General features: G+C 35.9%; 5 protein-coding genes and 1 long non-coding RNA gene across 8 annotated transcripts; 4 read left to right on the plus strand and 2 right to left on the minus strand.

The window, feature by feature from the left end:
• The first annotated feature begins 437 nt into the window (after positions 1-437).
• On the plus strand, positions 438-6366 carry LOC140803516 (DEAD-box ATP-dependent RNA helicase 20). 2 transcript variants are annotated; one of them, XM_073159416.1, is made up of 10 exons: positions 438-597; positions 714-985; positions 1784-1963; positions 2132-2293; positions 2445-2599; positions 3131-3223; positions 4472-4557; positions 4636-4862; positions 5713-5943; positions 6079-6366. In XM_073159416.1, the coding sequence occupies exons 1-10, from the start codon at positions 542-544 to the stop codon at positions 6138-6140; spliced, it is 1524 nt and encodes a 507-aa protein (XP_073015517.1). In that variant the 5' UTR covers positions 438-541; the 3' UTR covers positions 6141-6366. The 2 variants fall into 2 exon arrangements, with proteins under 2 accessions (XP_073015517.1, XP_073015516.1); XM_073159415.1 differs by having other exon boundaries at positions 465-597; positions 711-985.
• Positions 6367-6780: 414 nt separating this feature from the next.
• On the plus strand, positions 6781-9377 carry LOC140803517 (uncharacterized). Its single transcript, XM_073159417.1, has 3 exons — positions 6781-6892; positions 6972-7127; positions 8657-9377. Exons 1-3 carry the CDS (start codon positions 6856-6858, stop codon positions 8968-8970), a joined length of 507 nt encoding a protein of 168 aa, XP_073015518.1. The 5' UTR covers positions 6781-6855; the 3' UTR covers positions 8971-9377.
• A 2327-nt stretch (positions 9378-11704) lies between these two features.
• LOC140803974 (3-epi-6-deoxocathasterone 23-monooxygenase CYP90D1) lies at positions 11705-14724 on the plus strand. Its single transcript, XM_073159822.1, has 8 exons — positions 11705-12146; positions 12447-12771; positions 13342-13491; positions 13571-13828; positions 13905-13997; positions 14090-14275; positions 14348-14472; positions 14591-14724. Exons 1-8 carry the CDS (start codon positions 11899-11901, stop codon positions 14682-14684), a joined length of 1479 nt encoding a protein of 492 aa, XP_073015923.1. The 5' UTR covers positions 11705-11898; the 3' UTR covers positions 14685-14724.
• LOC140803975 (uncharacterized) lies at positions 11978-12845 on the minus strand. The gene is made up of 3 exons (XR_012111999.1): positions 12743-12845; positions 12562-12669; positions 11978-12115 (listed from the first exon to the last, which is right to left on the minus strand). It is a non-coding gene; the product is annotated as an uncharacterized lncRNA (long non-coding RNA).
• A 965-nt stretch (positions 14725-15689) lies between the features above and the next one.
• Positions 15690-16458, plus strand: LOC140803519 (PRA1 family protein F2-like). The gene has a single exon (XM_073159420.1). The coding sequence runs from the start codon at positions 15793-15795 to the stop codon at positions 16345-16347; it is 555 nt and encodes a 184-aa protein (XP_073015521.1). The 5' UTR covers positions 15690-15792; the 3' UTR covers positions 16348-16458.
• Positions 16186-21773, minus strand: LOC140803518 (inactive protein kinase SELMODRAFT_444075-like). Of its 2 annotated transcripts, none has more exons than XM_073159419.1 (10): positions 21554-21773; positions 20264-20480; positions 19525-19679; positions 19298-19392; positions 18194-19203; positions 17948-18108; positions 17487-17563; positions 17273-17420; positions 17045-17194; positions 16186-16961 (listed from the first exon to the last, which is right to left on the minus strand). In XM_073159419.1, the coding sequence occupies exons 2-10, from the start codon at positions 20448-20450 to the stop codon at positions 16740-16742; spliced, it is 2205 nt and encodes a 734-aa protein (XP_073015520.1). In that variant the 5' UTR covers positions 20451-20480; positions 21554-21773; the 3' UTR covers positions 16186-16739. The 2 variants fall into 2 exon arrangements, with proteins under 2 accessions (XP_073015520.1, XP_073015519.1); XM_073159418.1 differs by having other exon boundaries at positions 20264-20856.
• Positions 21774-22384: the final 611 nt, after the last annotated feature.

Raw genomic sequence — 22384 nt, forward strand, 5'->3', positions numbered from 1 at the left:
AGAGTATTTGGATTCTATACTAGTAATACCACTACATTTTCTGAACACGTCTCATTGAATGAGACAGCATAGTTGTTGGCACTGCATTTGTCAGATTATGACTATCTTCGCCATGTTAAGTTTTTTTTTTTTCCCTCTCGATGAAACAACTCTCATTGTCTAGACCAAGAATACCAAAATCAAACATATGCTCTACTTTATAGTATATACGTTTCTTGCTAAAATTTTATTTAATAATAATTATGATAATATTTCTTTAGTTGAAAGTCATTAATGTTGATTTCATTTCTAACATATTCATCCCCGATTTAAATTTGTCATTCCAAATTATTTCATAAAAAATATAGAAAGCTTATGGGGCTAAGCTCAGCTCCTTGTTGGGCTCCAATCTGTACAAATGAACTTGGGCTTTGAAGTCTGCTCAGCCTAAATTCATCGCTGCTTATATGAATAAACAAATTTTTTTCATTCTCCAATTGAAAAACCCTAATTCTTGAATTTTCCCAACCTTACCCAACAATTTCAACCGACGCCGCTAAAAATGAGCCGCTATGACAGCCGCTCCGCCGATCCTGCCTCCTACCGTGACCGCCGCAGGTTAGAAACCTATTCTTTCTCGTAAAATTTTCATGTAGCAACATTTTGTTTTAGGATTTATGTTTTTTTTTGGGAATATGGCAAGAAGTTTGGTAACAATTTTGTTTTTGTAGTAGTGATTCGGGGTTCGTTCATAAAGGGGAATATGATGGCTCTCGATCGTCATCATCGTCGAAGAGAGAATACGAGGGTGGAGCCCAGTCTCCACCTCGGAAATCGGAGCTTGATGGATTGACACCATTTGAGAAGAATTTCTATGCGGAGTCTCCGGCAGTTGCTTCGATGTCTGAGAGTGACGTGGAGGAGTATAGGCGGCGGCGAGAGATTACAGTTGAAGGGAAGAATGTCCCCAAGCCCGTCAAGAGTTTCGGCGATGTTAATTTCCCTGGTAACTAGTTTTCGCAACGTATGGAAAATTCATACAATTTGCATACAATTGTCATCTAATATAGTACTTTTTTTTAGTTTATAAGCTAGTAGGATATGGTTTTAAGAAGCCATGATCGAACAAGCGCATGGGTTGAGTATTGATGTTGGTTTATCTGGTTTTTAAGTTTTCTCGATACTACTAGGCTGAGGAGTTGTACCGGAAAAACCAGTTATGTTTGGTAGAAATTAGTTTTTGCCATGGATCTTTTAGGTGCATCAAATGACTTGAATTCAGTGGTTGAAATTTTGTTGTCAAGATGCAAGTTCCTTTACTCTTGTTCATGAATGAGAGATTTTTGCTGAAAAGTTGTTAGAGATTTGTTGGAAAAAAATGAATCTTTTCTGTGCTATTGGTGTTACTTGTATAATTGAGCTCCTGCAGGATTGCGGGTAGATCATCGGCTCTGATTTGTCTATGATGTTCAAGATCACTTTTAAATCTGTATAAATATCATGTTTTCATGATAATAATTTTTAAGTTCAACTTTTCATCTTGGAGATCAACTAACTTTAATTTTTAAAAACTATTTTTTAAAAGGACGATGTTATGAAATACTTTTTTGTGGTCTTCTGCTTTTTATGCCCTTTAATTTCACTTCTGAGTATCTGTTCATTATCTAATCCCTTGACATATTATCTTTCGCATTACCTGTTTCGATTTTGTCCTTAAATTATAGTTAATGTTCTTATCATTCTCTTATGTAAACAATTGACATCTTTTGTGCATCTCTTTAGCCATTGATTTTCATGACTACAGAGTATGTTATGCAAGAAATTGTAAAAGCTGGATTTACTGAACCTACAGCCATTCAGTCTCAAGGTTGGCCCATGGCTCTGAAGGGGCGAGATCTTATTGGTATTGCAGAAACAGGATCTGGGAAGACCCTTGCTTATCTCCTACCTGCTATTGTTCACGTGAATGCTCAACCATTTTTAGGTACAGTTGGGATGACCTTCTATGTCATGTATATCCTGTTCATGGAACAGGTGACTCTATGTGATAGATATACGCCCATTCGTGTATACATTTATCTATTATTTTCCCAATTTTTCATTAGCTTCATGTTTTTAACAAATATTCTCCGTGATTTTGTGTCCTCTCTAGCTCCTGGAGATGGTCCAATTGTTCTAGTATTAGCTCCAACTCGCGAGCTTGCTGTTCAAATACAACAGGAAGCTACTAAATTTGGTGCATCGTCGAAGATTAAGAATACATGCATATATGGTGGGGTTCCTAAGGGACCTCAAGTTCGTGATCTCCAGAAAGGTAGGTGGGAATATGCTCAACGTGACTTTACTACTGTGTCGTGATGTTCATGAGCCGGGTATTCCCTTCTGCTTCTTCTTTTCTGTTTTCTTGTCTTCTCAGCCCAGTACCATATTCATCTCACTGATTATTGATTTCACACCTGAATTAGGCGTTGAAATTGTTATTGCCACTCCCGGTAGGTTAATTGACATGTTGGAATCTCATCATACGAACCTGCGAAGGGTTACATATCTGGTGTTAGATGAAGCAGATAGAATGCTGGATATGGGTTTTGAGCCTCAGATTAGAAAAATTGTTGACCAGGTTTGTTTACTTTTGTTAATTCATGGGTTACTATTCTGATTCATGGAATTGGTTTTAACATTTATTCTCGTTCGTAACGGCTATCTTCTTCTACACATTTGTCTATGCTAGCATCATTTAAAGATCATTTTTCTTAAGCTAGCTTGCTCATATTGGGGTGCAAATAATTGTATTGTTCGTCAATAATGTGTTTAAATTCCAATAGAAATTGGTCCTTCTGACTTTTTGCATCCTGTAATTGAAACTGTTACTGTGGACTGAAGCAGCTGGAGCAGTATTTTTTCCTCTAGGAATAGTGCTTGGGCGATCTACATAATCTGACACGTACTTAATACTCCCTAGTTAACTATTTTGTGAGTTGCCAATGATGTGGTTCTGATCTTGATGAAACCATTAGCGTATGTGTATTATTTCAAAAATCTCGACTGTTCATACTTTTTTTTAACTTTCACCTGTTCTGCTGTTCGTACATCTTTCTTATAATATCTCGAAGTATTGACTTCAGCTTCCTACTCTCTCACGCTCACACAGATTCGCCCAGACCGTCAAACTTTGTATTGGAGTGCCACTTGGCCCAAGGAGGTTGAACAACTTGCACGCCGATTCCTTTTTAATCCATATAAAGTAAGTGTTAGTGCTTTTAGTAGTCATTGCTACGAAGGTATAGTATAGATGTTGAATTGTTGCTGTTCGTCGAGGCTCATGATCCCTCCTATTTCAATATTTCATTTATATCTGAGTTTTCTAGTACTTTATGTTGATAATTGAGTGGCTTTTGTTGGGCTTATGATGTCTGACTTGGGTATACTGAATTATCTCGAAATCTGAATATTAGCTCTTAAAACTATTGATCTTTGCACCATAGTTGTCAAAGGAGAGAAGCGCCACCAGGCGAGGACCCTCCCAGGACACAGCGATTCACTAAGGCGAGCCTTGACGCTTGCCTGCACTAGACTTGGAAGTTCACTTAGGCGTGCGCCTTAGTGAATTTTTTTAATTAATTGTTTAAAACAAAAGCCCAAACTCAAACCCTAGCTACCCAACGTTGGAATATGAAGAAGAGAGCGCTGAACAGAATAATGAGGTGATGTCATCTACATCTAAGACAACAAAAAAAGACCGATCTCATATTTTGGATGAAGAGGAGGAAGAAATTGATGTTGATCAAGAAAATTATAAATACCAAGAAGAATACAAGCTCGAAAATTCTGAGGACTCTGATGATTCGATGGAAGAAGAAAAACTTGATTTGGATAATTGAAGAATTTTAATCATGTTACCAATTACTATGAACTTAGTAATTGTTTTTTGTTTTTAGTGACATTGTGACTTAATTATTTCATATTTTATTATAGTTATTTTAGCATAAATATATTTTTTAAAAAATTTAAAGATGTGCGCTTTGCTTCGGTAAGGCGCGCCCCTCACCTCTCGCCTTGTGCCTCAGGCTCCATGTCCCTTGTGCCTTGCCCCCATTGACAACTATGCTATGCACTTTGTATTTTTTTTTTTGCAAATTGTGTTAATGGGTGGAATTGCTGAAGCTGGCTTTGATTCAGCATAATTTAAGCATAATTTAGAAAGTTCATTTAGCTCAGCTTGTAAAGGACAAACAATTGTGCAGTAAAATTTGAGCCAAGTAGAGTTTCCGCATTCTTCCTTAATTAGGATATAGTTATTGTATTTTGTGCTCATTACTAGTAGTACTTACATAAGAGAGAAGCTCTTTTTGTAGTCAGGACCAATCAAACAATTGACTTTTCTAGCTTTTGCATGGCACAACCGTGAAGGAAACATGACAAAAAATCTTCCAATATATAGATTGCTCCTGTTTCACACTCATTTATCTTTGAATTATGCCTTTTGGTACAGGTGATTATTGGCTCGCCAGATCTGAAAGCCAACCATGCTATTCACCAGCACGTGGAAATTATGTCTGAGAACCAGAAATATAACAAGTAGGGTTGAAATTCTACATCATGTATGTTCTTATGTTTGTGTTTGTTTATTGAACTGTAAATGAACGATGGATTCAGATTGGTGAAGTTGCTGGAGGACATTATGGATGGTAGCCGAATTTTGATTTTTATGGATACTAAAAAAGGGTGTGATCAGATAACCAGGCAGCTGAGAATGGATGGTTGGCCTGCTTTGTCTATTCATGGAGACAAAAGCCAAGCAGAAAGAGATTGGGTCCTGTCTGAATTTAGGGCTGGCAAGAGTCCCATAATGACAGCTACAGATGTTGCTGCTCGGGGTTTAGGTATGTCTGTAAAGGAAATGAACCACGATCTATTTCTTTGTTTTCTACAATCCGTTTAAAGCATGTAAATCATAGGAGATGATGGTGAAATATTTCTTGTTTTTGTTTGATCATCCTAGATTCTTGCAATACAGTTTATCATATTGCAGCAAATCATTGATGAGTCTTTTCCCACTCACGCACTGGAATGCCTACCAGACGGATCTTTTTCAGTTTGTCGTCTTTTTTTTGTGGTGGTCGGGGTTGGATTCCCTTGTTCTGAATACTATAGGTCCTCATTCTTTTGCATGGCTAGAACATTTTTTTGATCTGTTATCTTCCTTGATTGACACCATATATTTCTATTTTTCATTATGCACTTGTGATATGATCTGTTATCTTCCTTCATTTACATCATCCAGTGAGAAGCTACGAACTATGGTTCGTGGTATTCGATATGCATATAAAGTACCCATTTGACCTTACTTATTTTTTACTTCTCAGTGAATGTTTGAATATTGTTGTTTTGGTTATTCTGCGTTCCTATCAACAGTCTCATTTCTGAGATGATGAGACCAGCAGCCACAGTTGCTTAGTAGTTGTTGAATTGATAGTATTTAGGGCAATGTCATTTTGTTATCAAGAATATCGTTTTACTTTTCTCTCATATGAATGTATGATATCAGATTGGGACTATCATTATCAAAGAAAGTTTCGTGCATTACTTCCACCTTGAAGCAATAATAAGAAAATTAGTGATCGAAGTAAATATTTTTATTCTAGTTATGGACTATGTGAAATACTATGTTTGAATTCTCTGTCCTCACTAAAGTACTGTCGTATACTGCAACTTGTGTTTGTATTCTGCCAGATGTGAAGGATGTGAAATATGTGATCAATTATGACTTTCCGGGATCTCTTGAGGATTATGTTCATCGCATAGGCAGAACAGGAAGGGCCGGTGCCAAAGGCACCGCCTACACCTTCTTCACGGCTGCTAATGCGAGATTTGCGAAGGATCTTATTAAAATTCTGCAGGAGGCTGGACAAAAGGTCAGTCCTGAGCTTGTATCAATGGGACGGGGCGCACCTCCTCCACCAGGTTAGCTTTGTGTGCATAAAATTTCACCCTCTCGATCTGTTTCATGTGTACCATAATGCAACCTTGAAGGTTGGGGCAGACATTTAAATGGTTCCTTTTGTTTTTAATGGTTCGTGATTGTTTGATGCTTAACAGCTTTCGGAGGCGGATCTCGAGATCGTGGAAGAGGTTATGGTGGTGGTCGTTCTTGGAACTAAGGAGGACTGTCTTCTATTTTCTAGGGATCATTTTCGTGTAGGGAGAGGGATATTTTTTCTCTCCAGAAGCTGTGGTTTTTAAATGTATGTATTGGCATCGGATGTGTAGTTTTATTCCAGAACTTGTAGTTTTGGAGCCAATGGAAAACGTTGAGAGTTACTATTTTCTCTTCTACTCAGTTGAATATAATTGAAAGGTTATAGATTTTTCTTTCGTTTTTTAAAACTTTTTTTGAGATTGCAGATTTCGTTAGTTTCACGTAACAAAATTGGAAATTTTAGTCACAATCGACTTTGTTCGAGAAACAGCATGAGATGACTGACTGATTTATGAAAAAATGTTCAATGATTTTTTTGTTAATGTTATAAAGTATAGGATCGACTAGGAAAATGATATTATAATTTCCATCCCAAAATTTTTTAGATGACAAATAGTTTTTTAAAATTTTATGTCCTTGTTATTTTTTATGAATAATATGATATAATATAATTGGCATTTCATATGTTTTGGTGTCATTTAAAATTTTTTCTTTCAGAATTTTTGATGTATTTTAGATTGATGACGTGTATAGCATCAATTTCTTTCATAATTTTTAAGCCAAAATGTTGTCAATTCTAGCGGAAAAAAAAATCCTCATTGGCGCATTCGACGTCGTGTAAAGGGATAAATCAAAACCCCAAATGCTTGGCAAGAAAACGAAGATTTGGAGTGATAATGACAGAAGAAGGTCCCAAAATCTTCACCAAAAAATGTAATCAAACACCAATCTTTTCAAATTTTTTGAGCTTTTAGACTGATTTCTGATGTGGATTATGCTATACTGTTCTTAGCGAAGCTGAAGCCTGTTACACCATCCACCATGGCTGCGTCTTCGTCAACGGGGACTGCCTCTGTTGTTCCTCCGCCTCCTCCTCCCAAGGAATCGTTTGCTCGCCGTTATAAGTTTATGTGGCCACTTCTATTGGCTGTCAATTTCGTCGTTGGAGGTCTTTATTACACTGAAAAATCCCTACATTTCTCTCTCTCTCTCTCTCTCTCTCTCTCTCTCTCTCTCTACGTGTGTGTGTGTGTGTTTATGTACTCGTGTGTTTCTTCGATTGATTTGGTTGTCTTCTCGCGTTTTCTTTAGAAATGATCACATAAACAGAATGAGATCCAATGGCTAGTTTGAAATAATTTTATCGTCTTTCATTTCTGGTAGTATTTTTCTAAAAAGTTTATGCTTGATCGATCATTGACTGAAGAATGAAATGGAGAAGTGTGTCCTCAAGAACTCAAATTAGCATTGCGTGTGCTGGCTGAGCTACCAATGCTCGGGTTGTTCTGCCAGCTTACTTAATGGATTTCCTTGAGGTTTACAGACTAAAACTGATCAACTTTACTATGATCTCTGATGAACATTTTACCATTTATATATAATAGTTGCCCGATTTCATTTCAGTTATGTTGGAAATGATATTGAGGATCTTTTTTTCAGGTCCTTTTATTTTTCTTTTCTGGTATCTTGAGAAATGTTGAAATGGAAACCTGGTCCATTTTATCTTTGAACTTGATAACATCAATTTCTTTAGGAACTTCACTTACCAAATTTGTTCCTTTTCAACAATATCTAAAATTATTTTATCCAAGAAAAGTATATATTCAATCGAATAGGCGTCAAATTGATGTGTTGACTCTGTGTATGTGTCACTAAGAATAGAACAACAGGGTAACCTTTGAAGTGAATGCCACCCTATTCATTTAGCTTCTCTTTATCTATTGTCCCCATTTGTGATCCTGTAAAAGCCTGTTCTCTGCTTTCAAGAATTAAGCAAAATGCTAAGTGTTCCTGTTCCAGATCCATTCCTTTTATGTACTTTTACTAGCACGAAAGTGAACCATCAGTAGCTCAAGGAGCAGAGATATCCTCTTCCAACTCAATCTTTATTAATTCATGGTTGTGATATAACTGAAGTAAAAGAAATTTCTCAGCACTTGGGAAAGTAATCTGCTTACTTCAGCACTACGCTTTATTTAAAGTTTGTAGTTTGTATGGACTGAATTTGGGAATGTTTGAACTGAAACCATGACAAAATAGTGGCACATTTTATTTCCAATTCAATTCAATAGAAATGTGTTCTACTTATCTCATAGGCTTCTCTGAAATTTGGATGGACAGAATGCGTAACTCTACCACCATTGGAAGTCATTCTCTAATTTGTTTGCATTATTTAAAAAATGTTGATTCGAGTGGGCTAGCTGGTCATCAATTATCATTAATTGTCCATACTCTAGTAATGCTAATTTTCATCGATTGAAGCAAGAGTTTACCAACCATGCACCTTTTAATCTCTTTCTCTCAATGCCAATTGTTTTCTTGGTCATTTTTTTCATTACCTAAATATTATTGGGTGCTCTGCCACTGCGTAAATGTGATCACCTGTGCGAACTTGTATCAATTCTATTGTAAGATTTTGTTTTGGAACAAAATCTACTCATTACCTGATAAATTTCTTCTTGTTGCAATTCTTCATAGCCTCTCTTTTTACAAGAACTAGTAAGAAAGGTGTGGGAACTGAAGCAGAAAAACCAGATGCTCCTGTCACTTCTACGTCAATATCACCTCCTGCTGCTCCAGTTATCATCTCTGAAAATTTGGTTACTCGATCCACTGTTGAGCCTGTACAACGTGCGCCAATCGCGGAAGATCAGCAACGCGAATTATACAAATGGCTGTTAGAAGAGCGGAGAAAAATAGAGCCCAAAGATGGTGAAGAGGAGAAGCGTATTGAAGAAGAAAAAGCCATTCTAAAACAGTTTATTCGAGCCAAGTTCATCCCAAGTTTGTGATTCTTGGCGTGAAAATTGATTTGATTAGCTACTCGTTAAAACACCAATCATCGTGAATTGTTCATATGAGACATGTGGAAGATATCGTTGTTGCTAGTTCAGAACTTTTGAGTTCTTTGATGGAATTTGAAAGACTAAAATGAAGCTTTATTTACTGTTCAAAGGGTTCTCGTTCTTGAATTGAATCTAGGTTATCGAAGAAATAGGCAGGCAAGTTTGTACATCAACAAGCATGATAATTTTTGAAAATAATTCAAGATTTTCTTTTAGGCTGAAGTCTTGGAATTTTGGCACGCACAAAGGAGACAAGTTCCAATCGAGAAAGACAGAATAGTGGTGGATAGAGTTTGCTGATTCACTTTTTTTTTTTTTTTTGGCAAAAGAAGTTGTGGAAGACTTGAGTATGTGTGTTTTATGTGTATCTATATATTTACAGTGTGACTCGCTTTCTCTTTTTTTGGTTTCTTCCAAATGTCTTCAAGAAGCAAAGGTGGCTCGCCGTTGAAGATCTACATGTTACACATCTTCTTAATCTCGATAATGCTTAATCTCTTCAGTTTTTTTTTTTTTTTCTCAAATCGCGATTTAATATAGGATTTCAAGAGTTACTTATAAGATGATGGGAAGATCCAATGAGAGCTGACCAACAACTACCAAAATTAAATCACAACTAACCTTTCAACATATAAAAACATATCCACTTTGTATATTTTTAATGAAACTAAGATTAGACCGAATGGGCGAATGATTAAAGCATATTCAAGAGTTTGATGGAATGATGGCATTATGCTAAAGTACACTCTTGAACTAACATTTAATTAGTAAATATCTCTGCAGGCTTTGGTATGGAATTTTTTATAAAAATTTGCACCAAATCAATTAAATATTACAAAGCAAACATGAAAACATGAAATGATATTTATCAATGAACTATTTTATAATAGTAGTTAGTTGCCGCGGCACCAGTCAAACAATACTTGTAGAAAGCTGTTTCTAAATATTATTATATAATAAAATAGGTTTTAATTTTTAGTGGTATGATTTATCATATATTTAATGAACTATTATATATCTATATTACTTTTAGATCATACAAATTATATAAAGATGATGTGTTTTTTTTTAATACTTTACATCGAATCTAATAATAATTAGTAGACTTAAGCAGGTATAGGAGATTGTATGGATAAAACTAGTTATGGGTCGCATGAAATGAATCAAGAAGATTTTAATTAAGACAGAATAGTAAACTTAGTATTGATTAACAAAGTTAACGATATTTTATTTGAAAAGGGAGCACACTGGCTATTGTTGAAATTGCTCTAATGGCATGTGGCACTTGTAATCGATTTGTTAGGTAAGATTTTTTAATTGGCTTGATAGAAATTACTGAAAAAGAAATGAAAATGATATTTTAATTAATTTATTTATGTTTTTTTTTGTAACTACTGTTAGTTGTCCCACATCGGTGATATTTAATACCTTGGAGTTGTATATATGGGCTTGGACAATCCTCTCTCCTTGAGCTAGCTTTTGGGGTTGAGTTAGGTCTCAGTTCCAATTTAAAATGGTATCAGAGCTCAGGTTTCACCGTTATGTGTTGGACCACCCGTTCTGTCCATAATTGAGTCATTTGTAAGGGTGTGTTTGCACATAGTTGGGACACCCGTTCTGTCCATAATTGGGGCATTTGTAAACTTCACGTTTCAGATGTTCATTCCTGACGTGAGGAGGTTGTGTTAGTTGTCCCACATCGGTGGTATTTAATACCTTAGAGTTGTATATATGGCTTGGACAATCCTCTCTCTTTGAGCTAGCTTTTGGGATGAGTTAGGTCCAAGTTTCAATCTTTACAACTACACACGTAAAATAAACTTTATAATCAATATTATACCAAGTTTTCTTTGGAATACGTAGAATACTATTAATTTGTATTTATAAAAAAACATATGAAATAAATTTTCAATTATTACTAATTAGAATTTCGAATGCAACTCTACTAGCTACTTAATTCATTCCGCCCACTGAGAGATAATCCTAAAAACGATTAGTATAAAAAATTTAAATGCAATTTGACTAAAAAGTTTGGTTGAACCGAAAGTCCCTACTTACCATGTAATATTATCAGTGGTGGTCATAGACTGCAAATTTTCTGGTTAAAAAAGAAAAAAGAGAGGCTCCAATTCAACCCACATTTTATTTATATTCAGGACATTTTTAAATTACAATCTTTTATCTCAAATTGAATACTGTATTTTGCCTTGCAAGATATTTTAATTATTTCTCAAAGATATTTATCTCAATAAATATCTATTTATGTAATGAAGAAGATTAATATACGTAGTTGTGAAATCAACGATTATATAAATTTTTTTAGTGAATATTTCTGAATGGGTCCGGCCATGGGAAATTATTATAGAATGCACGAGACTCGGTAATTTTCAATCATGGATGTGGGGAACCGACAACATTTCATTTCATCATTCTCTTCATATAATTTGTACGCTTATGGATCTTATTTTAATTTAAATGTCATGATATATATAATATCCAACTACTTGTATATTTTTTGTTGCTAATCGTTTTTTATAAAAAATTATATATAAAATATTTCGATTATTGGCTGATGACCAAAGAGATATTCTATCCTCTTCAGGCATAAATTCATCTCCTTGACCTATATTCTGTCCTTTTCCCTCTACCAAAACAAAAGCAAAATATAATAATAATAATTATAATAATATCGCCAACCACCGGCCACTCCGGAGCTCATACACATGCAAATACGTTTTTGCCGATATTAATTTTTTTTATCTTTAGATATATATTTATATTACTAAACAGAACAAACCAAGACTAATTAGTGATCGATCAATTGTGTTTAGTGGAGAAAACCCACCAAGAAAAAAGCGAAGAAAAGGGTCAGAAATGGACCAAATCGTGTGGAGTTTTCTGGCGACAGCAGCAATAATATTGTTCTTGTCCGCCATAACTGCCTACAGGAACACAATATTAACTGCGAGTAATTTCAACAGAAGAAGAAGCAGCAAGTTATCATCTCCAGCAATTCCTTTGGGTAATCTTGGAATACTGCCTTTTATTGGAGAAACCATTCACTTCATCTCTTGTGCTTATTCAGACAAACCTGAGACTTTCATGGACAAACGACGTCTCGTGTAAGTCATATATATACTATGATTTTATCTGTGTTCAGATCACAGTAAAAAAATTCATACTTCTCATGCATAAAATAAGAATTCTCAGTTTGAAATCGACTAGCAATATTTAAATTTTTCCATCAATATCTATATCAACACACACACACACACGCGCGCGCATGTGATTGATTAATTAGAATTGAAAAATATATATATTGAAGTTGCATGCCTGTTAGGATTATGTAAAAAAGATGATGTTTTGTCCAAGAAATATAATTTTTGATCCTAGAAAATTTATGGGCTTTAATTATATTGTAGGTATGGTAAGGTTTTCAAGTCACACTTATTTGGAAGTCCCACAATAATATCAACTGATGCAGAAGTAAGCAAGATCATTCTGCAAAGTGATGCCAGTATATTTGTGCCATCTTACCCTAAATCTCTGATGGAACTCATGGGAAAATCCTCTATATTGCTTGTGAATGGAAGTCTGCACAGAAGAATGCATGGCTTGATTGGTTCTTTCATCAAATCTCCAAACCTGAAAGCACAGATTACTGCAGATATGCAAAAGTATGTCATGGCATCGATGGATAAATGGAGGGAAGATTCACCTGTGTTTATTCAAGATGAAGCTAAACACGTAAGTCTACTAAATTTTTTTCTGTTTTCGCGGCTGTTTGTTTGTACAGCCCAATTTCTTTATTTTTTTTAAAAAAAATTACTGTGATACAAAAACTGTTTAGTTATCTCACTCGATCTAAGAATGTTATTAAATATTACAGCAGCCTGTAGTCAGATTTAAGATTGTCACCATTATCGCGAAGAAATTAATGATTTAATTTACTTAAAGTATAAGCGTTGGTGTTTTTACAGATCATAGCTGTAACTTTTGCTTGAATTATACTGTCTGTAAAGATCAGAGCATTGATGATAATTATGTCCGCAACTTCCTTTTTTGAAAAATCTAAAGTAACTTTCACGTGAGTCATTTATTTTTAGGCAAAAACTTGTGTGAGACGGTCTCACGGGTCATATTTGTGAGACGGATCTCTTATTTGGGTTACCCATGAAAAAGTATTATTTTTTATGCTAAAAGTATTACTTTTTATTGTGAAATGGGTAGGGTTGACCCGTCTCACAGATTATGATCCGTGAGACGGTCTCACATGAGACTCACTCTTATTTTTATTACATAATATAATATTTTCAGATTGGATTTCAAGTGCTGGTCAAAGCATTAATTAGCTTGAAACCCAGTGATGAAATGGAGGTTCTGAAAAAACATTTTCAAGAATTTATTGCCGGCCTAATGTCGTTGCCATTAAATTTTCCTGGTACTCAGCTTTACCGATCATTACAGGCAGGTATCTCTCCTCTTTGAATATATAATTAAATATATATTATATATTTCAAGATTGTGATATCGAATCGGGTTTCAGGCGAAAAAGAAAATGATCCAAGTAATACATAGGATTATCCAAACGAAAAGGGAAAATAATGGCGGTGGCGGCAAAATGAATCCAGCAAGAGACGTAGCAGATGCATTGGTGAAGGATACAAATGAGCATTTGACAGACGATTTGATAGCAGAAAACATGATTGATTTAATGATTCCTGGAGAGGATTCCGTGCCTGTTTTAATCACTCTTGCTGTCAAATACCTGTCTGACTCACCACTTGCTTTAAAACAATTAACGGTATTGATTAATGCATGGTTATAATTATTGTGTTGTTAAAATGAAATTATTAAATGTTAACTTCATTTACGTTTAGGAGGAGAATATGAACCTGAAGATGGTCAAAGAAAAGCTTGGAGAGCCACTTTATTGGAATGATTACATGTTGTCATTGCCCTTCACAAGGAGTGTAAGAAACATGCATATATATATATAAAAAAACTCTTGTTATTTTAAACAAATTTTTTGTAAAAATTAATTAAGAAATGTATTGATGATCAGGTGATAACAGAAACACTGCGGATGGGAAACATAATCATAGGAGTAATGAGAAAAGCAATGAAAGATGTGGAAATAAAAGGATACCATATCCCTAAAGGATACTGTGTGCTGTCTTATTTCAGATCAGTCCATTTGGATGATTCCCTTTACGAATCCCCTTATCAATTCAATCCATGGAGATGGCATGTAAGCAAGCAACATTATTCTGTTGGGGTTCTTGGAATTAGGAATGCTAACTTCGTATATATATTCATACAGGATAAGGACATAAGTTATTGCTATAACTTCACACCATTTGGAGGTGGTCAAAGGTTGTGTCCAGGGCTTGACATGGCTAGGTTGGAGGCTTCTATCTTCCTCCATCATCTGGTCACTCAATTCAGGTTCTATCCTTTTCTTTACTTGAGAGATACTTGCTTCCTCCGTGGTTATACGTACGAAGAATGCAACGTAACTACTTATGTTTGATAGGAATAGTTACATGATTATTTATGATCACAGATGGGAAGCTGAAGAAGATTCCATTGTCAACTTCCCTACTGTCCGAATGAAGAGAAGAATGCCAATTTGGGTCAGAAGGAGAAGAGATACATGAAGTTGACATATATATATATATATATATAAGCAAATTGTTGATTTTTGTTAAACGCATGCATGCATTCCAGTATGGACAATTATTGATGTCTTCTTTTGAGTATGTTTAATAAATGCATGTATTAATTTAGTGTATATTCTTCATCTAAAAATAGACTCTATCTTCCAATTTGTGTCGGAGAATCAAAGATAATCTTATGCCCAAAAGAAGTAAATGGGTTACTTGTTGACCAGTTTTCGGGTCAGCATTGGGAAATGGAAGACCTCAAATTAAACGACAACTCAGCTGTGAAATATATATATTTTTTTAATTGGACAGCTAATGACTGTCCAATTGATTTTAAGAGGCCACGTGCTCAAACTCTAGAGATACTCGGGCGGTCTTATCTTCTGACAACTGGATTTGGTTGTTTGGATTCGGAAATTTTGACGTGTTTAGATCAACGACCATAAACGAACGATGAATATTTTGTGTATATCAATTCCAGAAATTTCGTGTAATGATCAATTAGTTATTTATTTTTAATGAACCAACAGATTTATAAAACATAGTTTTAGTTTTTTTTTTGGATAAAGAATTTTTTTAAAGTTTATTAGATGTTTTAATTATGAATAAATTATATAAAACAATATTAATTATTTAAATGAATAAAAATTAATTGGTGTGGATCAGTAAATATCTTGAATCTTGATGTTTATATATATAAAAGTAAAATATGCACACGAATTGAATGTGTTATTATTATTTTTAATTTTATCAAATAATATTAAACAGTTAACGGGAAATTATTTTCAATTTAAAAAATTTGTTCGATTTAAAAGAAAAATTTCGTTTAGATTTTTTTTATGTAAAATATAAAATTATTTGAAAAGATTTTTAATAAAATACAAAATATGATTATAAAATTAACCTTATCTCAAATGGGAAATATTTTGATATCTTATATTTATAGATTCTCTCACCTAATAATATAACATAAATATAAATAAAAAATATTTTTTGCCAGGAGGGAGACGACTAACTATTTACCAGAATAAAAAGAGAATAGCCAGCCCTTCCATCGACCCGCCCTCAACTTTTGTTCCAAGAACTTCCCTCCGCACACGAAATGACGAATTACGGCACAATCCCCACCTCATCTTCGCCTTCCGGCGGCCACATCGAGTACATCTCACGGGCTAAGGAACGCATCAAATCCGGACTCGGCACGCGCCGCCCCTGGCGTGAAATGTTCTCCTTCCACTCCCTAAACCTCCCCAAATCCTTCCGAGACTCCATCTCCCGTGTCAAAACTAACGCCGGCTACTTCCGCATGAACTACGCCATCATATTTCTGTTGATCATCTTCCTTAGCCTACTCTGGTTCCCGATCTCGCTCATCGTCTTCATCGTCATGTTGGCCATCTGGTTGGTCCTCTACTTCCTCCGAGACGAGCCGCTGGTGATCTGCGGCCGCACGATCTCCGACAAGGCGGTGCTGATCATTCTCTCCATCGTGACGCTTGTTGTTCTACTGCTGACGCACGCCACCAAGAATATTCTGGTGGCGTTGGCGATCGCCGTGGTGGTTGTTCTGATCCACGCCATCGTGAGGAAAACTGACGATTTGTACTTCGACGAAGAGGCGGGAGGCTTGTTGAGGTCTTCACCGTCGTCCTCTTGATTTGATGATTTTCTCCGTTGACTTTTGTGGAAAATCTGCTGTGTGTGTGTGTGTGTATGTGGGGGATTTGTATTATTTGGAAGGAAATAATTACAGGTGATTTTATTTTTAGTCAGCGAGTTTACACTAGATTTCTTTTGGAAAAAAAGATGGGATACATTTCGAATTCAAGAAAGTACACAAAAGGAGAAAGAAAAGCTAACCCATTTCCAGAATATTGTTAGATCCGTATTTAGCATATCATTACAAACATGGGAGGGACACAAGTAGTATTCCCTAGACACTGATAATGATCATGATGCCAAATTCTGAATTTAGTCATAAACCTAAGATCACTAGTTTCTATACAGAGAACCAAAATCTTCCGGCAAAATAAATGTATAAATCCTCATTTACACTTCATCTTCACATGAAAATTTTAAACTTGGTCTCCCCCCGCTGTTGTTAAGGGCGAGATTCGAACTAAAACATCTTGATGCCTCGTCGTCTATGGAGTCAGTTTGCTGTTCATGCAGCAGCTGGTAATGTGATGAAATAGTCCCGCTCACATCAAATCCTGGTGTGGATGATGGACAACTTGGATCGATAGCATCGCCTTCCAGTATCCGAAGTACCTATTTCAAGGGCCATCCATCTCAATAACTAACTATTTGGAACTCTAGGAAAGTAATTATTTGACAAATACATGTACAATTACCTGCGACATGCGAGGCCGAGCCTCGGGATCACGACGAATGCATAAAGATGCAGCGTGCAACATACAGTAGACCTCGTGCTCTACATAGCAGCTTCCTAATCGTGGATCAACGAGTTCATCAGTGGCATACGCGTCCAATAATGGACGTGCCTGCCAAGCATCATATTAACCGTAGATAAATTACTCAGCTACGCAGAGCTTGGGAAAATATAACGAGTTTATACATACCCATTCGGCAAGACACTGCTGTCCTTTGGGTCTGCTAAGATCCACAGCCTTACGCCCGGTTACAAGTTCCACCAGTACCACACCAAATGAGTAAACATCGGCCTTTTCTGTGATCTGACCGCTTTGAGCATACTCAGGTGCCAAGTACCTAAATAAACATCATGGTTTATTGAACTTGATATTTTGGGGGAGCCAAAATAAACTTGAAACTCACCCAAATGTTCCAATCACTCTCGTTTCAACTCCCGTCTCTCCATCTGGTTGCCATCTAGCTAAACCAAAGTCTCCCACCTTCCGGAAGAAAATCAAACAAAAATCATTTTCTGTCACGCGCAAATTGTTTGCTATGTGTCCATACGTAGACTGGATGTTCGTGACATGCCTCATCACAAGACATGTGACGAACATGGAATCAGAATGCAAGAAGACAATTAGAACATGAACGGACGTTATAAGCTCGGGTACGCAAACCAGGTTCGATTAGCATAACGTTCTAGTCAATATGGTTTTTCTAAAAGCTTACAGTACATATATTCAGTTGGAAAATCAATTATTGAGTTAGATCAGAAATTTTGAAATTGCCGCACCAGTAACAGAATGGCGACATAGCACATGACCACCATGACAGAGGTCTGGAACGAAATGTTAGTTAAAACTACAGGTTAAGATTTTTACCAAGGGCTCAAAATCATGGGTAATGAGAATGTTATTTGGTCGCAAATCTCGATGCACTATGCAGCCAACCCTACATTCTTCATGAAGATATCGCAACCCTCGTGCAGCTCCAACTGCTATTTTTTTACGTGCATTCCATGTAAGTGAACCTTGTTGGTGTCCTGGAAATTCCACGTACATTTGAAATTCTCATAAAGCAAAATAATCCATTAAACAAAGAGCCTCTAAAATGTACGAAAATCATACCGTAAAGATGGGAATCTAGAGATCCGTTGCAGATGTATTCGTAGACTAGTAATCTTCTACCATCTTCAATGCAGAAACCAATCAACATAACGACATTGCGTTGCTGAGCACAACTTAAAACTTCAACTTCTGAACAAAATTCTTGATCCCCTTGAGAACTGGCTAATTTATGCTGCTTGACAGCCACTACAAGGCCATCAGGAAGTACACCTCTGTGAACAGATCCAAACCCACCTTCTGCTAAAAAATTAGCTTGTGAAAACGCTCCAGTTGCTAGCTCTAGCTCAGCATATGTGAACCACCTAGGAGGCTTTCCAAATACAGGAGCCTTGTGCTGACACACAGAACACAAGGGAGGGGACCCAGAGGGCACTGTTCTTAGTGACATAACTTCTCTAAAACTTTCATTGAAATCAAGGTTAGGACGATAGCTTGGCGATTGAAATCCAGATTCCAAGTTAAGATTTGAAAGCTTTTCTACCTGGGCTTTGATAGATGAATTTTGAGTCAGATTGCCAATTCGTCCTGAGCTTTCTCCTGGATGTTCAAAAAATTGACAATGTGCGGTAACAATTTCTGCCATCCATGGTTGAAACCTTGAAGAGGGAGACGACTTTTCACTATCAGTTTCTGAATTAGATTCATTAATTTCCCTTTCCTGTTTTGTTGCTAACAATTCTTCTCGCCTCAGGTCATCTTTTTTTTCAGTCACGAAAAATGGTGAAGTTCCAGGATCAGAACTTGAAACTGATGACGTTGCAGCTTCAGTGACAGTAAATGGCTCAGGACTACTCGATGGGGTGACAAGTGGACCACGAGTTGGATTCAAAGAACTACTCATGTTTTCTTGTTTCTTTAATGATTCGTCACTATCAGAATTCAAAATTTCAGGCTCCTTTTCAGGTGATCCCATTAGATTGAGCCGGAGTATTTTTGGTTGAGAATGCTTCATTACTACAATGTTGCATTGCAGCTCTTCCATGCATCGTTTCTCCTCGTGTTTGAGATGCCTGTAAGATACTCAAACCAAAAATCACAAAATTACTATGTAAGTTTTTCTTATATAGTTTTAGATGCTTTGAGCAGCAGGATTATAGATATTACTTGTCCAGAACAACCCAACTAGCTATCTTTTTCTTTGCCTCAGCAGCCACTGCTCCACAAGCGGTACCAGATACGATTTTTATCTTCACATTGATCTAAATCATAATTGGAAAAATCATTTATCAGCTTAAGATGACCATGCACACTGGCGGAGTCAGAAATTTAATCGGTGGATCCTACCATGCATACACAAATAAATGTCAGATACGCAAATTTTTAAGACTCACTTTGTTAGGATCATAAACATGATGAAGCTGAAGAATCATCTGGGAGCAATAATCTGTTATATCAGATTTCTGTTCTGAAGTTGTACCAGAGTGAAACCTCCAGTTGCCACTAGCACAGTCTCCAGCAAATCTTGGGAATCCCCAAAATTTTCGACCTGATTTCGGTAGGCCAAAAAATAATTACTAAGTCACTCAGAAAATTTGTAAATTGCTCGATAGTTGATTTGGACTTTAGTCACCAAACATGAAAAACGGCGTGAAACCCCAAAATTAAGACGCCCCTACAATTCTCACAGCTTGTACTTGGGGCAAATAGTTGCTAGAAGCACCAAAATACTGAATGAATCAAGATTTTCTTTTTCAGTTCTTGACATGGAGAGGCAAATTCAACATATTGCTTAGATTTGATTTGGACTTGAGCCGGAAACGCCAGAAACAAGTGAAATTCAAGCGAGGGATTATGCCGATATTGAAGTATATATTGTGTATTGCTTGACATTTAAAAATTTTGCCATTAATTTTCTAATACTTCATTGTTATTCTACAGTTTGGACACAAGCATAAGAGTTCAAGATCTTGAAAATACTTATATTTGGTTAAACATGACGGAGGTGAACTGGAAATTTCAATTGAATGATAAATCCTTCAATTCAAAAACACGAAACTTAAAGCAATGAACAAGGCTAAATCATGCAGAAAAAACCTTTTAAACCAAGCAAATAATATTAAACTTAGTTACCAGAACTATGTGAAGAGACAACCACAAGAAGAGTAATGCAATCCCCAGGCTGAACAACATGAGTCAGAGCCCACAAAAGAGCAGTCTTAGGAATCTCCTTTGATGCTTTAACAGCAACCAATACCTTCTCAGCTACAGCAGAACCACCCTTTTCGTGTGTTCCCACTTTCTTCATCTCTCTACTCATTTAGCTCACGAGAAATTTATCCTCACTTTTCTATTCAAAAACTCAAAAGAATAGCGCTAATATCAGTACCTCAAGAATATACCACAATTCTATATTGATTCTATGAATGCCTGTCTACATGAACAGCCAGCAAGAAAACATTAGGTGAATTATTTTGTTCTCTGTCCCACCACTAAAGATGTGATCAATCCGACTCACATACTGCCAACATGCTCACTGTTGACATGACCCTTATAACCGAGAACCGATATTTTTCATTTTTCTTTTGTTTTTCCGGTCAGAACACTGAAATCAATGAGAGCGTGATTTTAGCTAGAGTTGAGTGTAGTTGCAGGTTCCAAAAATGGTATCGTAGTAGCCATTTGAATGGATCCGGGTAGAGAAAGTTGTCAAGGACAAGAACTCACTGTTTGTCACATGATTTCGTATGTTAGAAAAGACATAAAATACTTCAAGCAAGTAAGGCTACTTTCAAATTAGAGAAGTCAAAATGGGGTTGAATTTGAAAGAGCAGGCCTGGTTAAATGAGCTGTGCTCCAGAGTCTCGTGTCTCTTTTTCTCTAACATATCAATAATTGGAAGATTGGAAACGTGGAACCAAAAGATTCCGTCACAAATAAAATTTTTACTCTAAACTAAGACGATTTTTTTTTATATTTCGGCTTCTCAATCATCTCCCCACAATCCAAAATCAGCACCATCTTTTAAATCCGCGAAAACCCACAAGCCAATCAGCACATGATTCATAAATAATCAAGACAGTATTTTGGTTTCTCTGGAACTATCGTTTTCGCCTTCTCTTAGCCACTTAGTTTACAATACAACAGCAAGTCAGCGATGATTTTAAACAACAACGAACATGACATCTTCAGAAAAAAAGGTTGCATTTTCTTTCAAGCAACTCACGATGTGGATGTATCACGTATGTTAGAGAAAAATACTGAATGAGACGGAGCTTTCAAGATGAAAAACGTCCACAGCTCGGTACAAATTGGGATGTAATGAGATGTGACAACAGTATCAACAAAACCCGCATTCAAAAACTGAAAAAGATGGATTTTTTATGCATCACAAGACTTGAAAAAACAAGCATCTGCACTTACATTTCTGGCAATGGCATGTTAGCATTTACTTGGAAAAAACCATTGTGAAAAAATACATGTTTTCTTCTTTCACATATATATAGCTTGGTTCTAAATTTCCGTCAGCAGTCAGCAATGCCCCTCTTATGGATGATTTTACTGTATTCTTGTTCGCTTTCTTTTCGATTTGAATTAGAATTGGGCGACTTTATTGAACGGATAGCTACTTTTGGAAGCTTTAATTTAATTTCATAACCTGTGAGATATATCCTTTGATCAAGTAGCACTGAATGTATAGAATAAAACTTTTACTTAACTAAAAATAATAATATACGATGTTAATCGAGAAAGGATTCAAATTAAAGTGCTGAAATTGAGTTTGGAATTAAAGTTTCATAAAATTTGAAAACAAATATGGAAAATTTATTACCATGAATTCACGTCTATGATTACATTTTCACCTAAATATAAGTAGTAAGTTAAAATAATATACACACACACACACTGGGAAATCCAATAATATCTCGTATTTTTCCAAATACAATGTCAGTAATGATTTTTCTTTCATATAATGTCGAGAATCGAAGCAATCATTGATTCAATAATTGAAGACTAAAATGGGGGTGGCATTGGGTTTGGCGGAGTCTAATTATTTGCTTGGCCCATGTTTATGATTTTAACTTCCTTTACTACGTATTTGTGATTTGGTACATTTATTTTGATTTTTTTTTATTATTATTATAACATTCATCATTTCTCAGCAAAATGGAAATGGGAGTGGACAAAAAAGTTGGTTCCAAACAAATCGGGTTGGGTCACTTTACACCAGGCCTTTTTAGACAAGTAAGGACC

Source organism: Primulina eburnea, chromosome 10 (genome assembly GCF_022965805.1).
Source record: "Primulina eburnea isolate SZY01 chromosome 10, ASM2296580v1, whole genome shotgun sequence".
Taxonomy (NCBI): domain Eukaryota; kingdom Viridiplantae; phylum Streptophyta; class Magnoliopsida; order Lamiales; family Gesneriaceae; genus Primulina; species Primulina eburnea.

What these genes read in the sequence shown, in the direction of transcription:
- LOC140803517 (XM_073159417.1), top strand. Translation starts at nt 6,856, where the DNA reads ATGACAGAAGAAGGTCCCAAAATCTTCACCAAAAAAT. An exon ending in CAAAATCTTCACCAAAAAAT is followed by an intron (nt 6,893 to 6,971) that starts GTAATCAAACAC and finishes TACTGTTCTTAG; the next exon opens with CGAAGCTGAAGCCTGTTACA. An exon ending in TGTCAATTTCGTCGTTGGAG is followed by an intron (nt 7,128 to 8,656) that starts GTCTTTATTACA and finishes AATTCTTCATAG; the next exon opens with CCTCTCTTTTTACAAGAACT.
- LOC140803518 (XM_073159419.1), bottom strand. Translation starts at nt 20,450, where the DNA reads ATGAGTAGAGAGATGAAGAAAGTGGGAACACACGAAAAGGGTGGTTCT. An exon ending in TGTCTCTTCACATAGTTCTG is followed by an intron (nt 19,680 to 20,263) that starts GTAACTAAGTTT and finishes TACCGAAATCAG; the next exon opens with GTCGAAAATTTTGGGGATTC. An exon ending in AGCAGTGTCTTGCCGAATGG is followed by an intron (nt 17,195 to 17,272) that starts GTATGTATAAAC and finishes GATGCTTGGCAG; the next exon opens with GCACGTCCATTATTGGACGC.
- LOC140803519 (XM_073159420.1), top strand. Translation starts at nt 15,793, where the DNA reads ATGACGAATTACGGCACAATCCCCACCTCATCTTCGCCTTCCGGCGGC.
- LOC140803516 (XM_073159415.1), top strand. Translation starts at nt 542, where the DNA reads ATGAGCCGCTATGACAGCCGCTCCGCCGATCCTGCCTCCTACCGTGAC. An exon ending in GAATGCTCAACCATTTTTAG is followed by an intron (nt 1,964 to 2,131) that starts GTACAGTTGGGA and finishes TGTCCTCTCTAG; the next exon opens with CTCCTGGAGATGGTCCAATT. An exon ending in TTAGAAAAATTGTTGACCAG is followed by an intron (nt 2,600 to 3,130) that starts GTTTGTTTACTT and finishes ACGCTCACACAG; the next exon opens with ATTCGCCCAGACCGTCAAAC.
- LOC140803974 (XM_073159822.1), top strand. Translation starts at nt 11,899, where the DNA reads ATGGACCAAATCGTGTGGAGTTTTCTGGCGACAGCAGCAATAATATTG. An exon ending in TTGCTTTAAAACAATTAACG is followed by an intron (nt 13,829 to 13,904) that starts GTATTGATTAAT and finishes ATTTACGTTTAG; the next exon opens with GAGGAGAATATGAACCTGAA. An exon ending in TCAATCCATGGAGATGGCAT is followed by an intron (nt 14,276 to 14,347) that starts GTAAGCAAGCAA and finishes ATATTCATACAG; the next exon opens with GATAAGGACATAAGTTATTG.